The sequence below is a fragment of the Acanthisitta chloris genome, unplaced genomic scaffold, assembly GCF_000695815.1.
Source record: "Acanthisitta chloris isolate BGI_N310 unplaced genomic scaffold, ASM69581v1 scaffold41581, whole genome shotgun sequence".
NCBI classification, from domain to species: Eukaryota; Metazoa; Chordata; class Aves; order Passeriformes; family Acanthisittidae; genus Acanthisitta; species Acanthisitta chloris.
The window spans coordinates 1-1292 of record NW_008655073.1 but is presented as its reverse complement, the minus strand read 5'-3'; the positions used below and the strand labels follow the sequence as shown (position 1 = coordinate 1292).

At 64.5% G+C, this 1292-nt stretch overlaps 1 protein-coding gene across 1 annotated transcript; it reads left to right on the top strand.

Moving 5' to 3' along the window:
- Positions 1-5: 5 nt before the first annotated feature.
- Positions 6-1286, top strand: LRRC4 (leucine rich repeat containing 4; the record flags this gene model as incomplete). Its single annotated transcript, XM_009083765.1, has 1 exon — positions 6-1286. A coding segment is annotated over one exon (1281 nt), but the record flags the coding sequence as incomplete, so codon positions are not given.
- Between the last annotated feature and the right edge of the window lie 6 nt (positions 1287-1292).

Sequence of the window (1292 nt, the reverse complement as noted above, 5' to 3'; positions counted from 1 at the left end):
CCCTCCACGCCTGGCTGCTGGCCCTGAGCGCCGCCTCGCCCGGCCCCCAGAGCTGCCCCTCCGTCTGCTCCTGCAGTAACCAGTTCAGCAAGGTGGTCTGCACGCGCCGCGGCCTGGCCGAGGTGCCCCCCGGCATCCCCTCCAACACGCGCTATCTCAACCTCATGGAGAACAACATCCAGATGATCCAGGCCGACACCTTCCGCCACCTGCACCACCTGGAGGTGCTGCAGCTGGGCCGCAACGCCATCCGGCAGATCGAGGTGGGCGCCTTCAACGGCCTGGCCAGCCTCAACACCCTGGAGCTCTTCGACAACTGGCTGACCGTCATCCCCAGCGGTGCCTTCGAGTACCTGTCCAAGCTGCGGGAGCTGTGGCTGCGCAACAACCCCATTGAGAGCATCCCCTCGTACGCCTTCAACCGCGTCCCCTCGCTCATGCGCCTCGACCTGGGCGAGCTCAAGAAGCTGGAGTACATCTCCGAGGGGGCTTTCGAGGGCTTGTACAACCTCAAGTACCTCAACCTGGGGATGTGCAACATTAAGGACATGCCCAACCTGACACCGTTGGTGGGGCTGGAGGAGCTGGAGATGTCGGGCAATAACTTCCCCCAGATCAAGCCCGGCTCCTTCCACGGGCTCAAGTCCCTCAAAAAGCTCTGGATTATGAACTCGCAGATCAGCCTGATCGAGCGGAACGCCTTCGACGACCTGACGGCGCTGGTGGAGCTCAACCTGGCCCACAACAACCTGTCGTCCCTGCCCCACGACCTCTTCGCCCCGCTGCGGTATCTGGTGGAGCTCCACCTGCACCACAACCCCTGGGACTGCGACTGCGACATCCTCTGGCTGTCGTGGTGGCTGCGGGAGTACATCCCCACCAACTCCACCTGCTGCGGGCGCTGCCATGCCCCCCTGCACATGCGGGGCAGGTTCCTGGTGGAGGTGGACCAGACCTCCTTCCAGTGCTCGGCGCCCTTCATCATGGACGCGCCCACGGACCTCAACATCTCGGAGGGGCGCGTGGCCGAGCTCAAGTGCCGCACGCCCTCCATGTCCTCAGTGCGGTGGCTGCTGCCCAACGGGACGGTGCTGAGCCACGCGTCCAGCCACCCGCGCATCTCCGTGCTCAACGACGGCACCCTCAACTTCTCCCACGTCCTGCTGACGGACACCGGGCTCTACACCTGCATGGTGACCAACGTGGCGGGCAACTCCAACGCCTCGGCGTACCTCAACGTGAGCACAGACGAGCGCAACACCGCCAACTACAGCTTCTTCACCACCGTCACC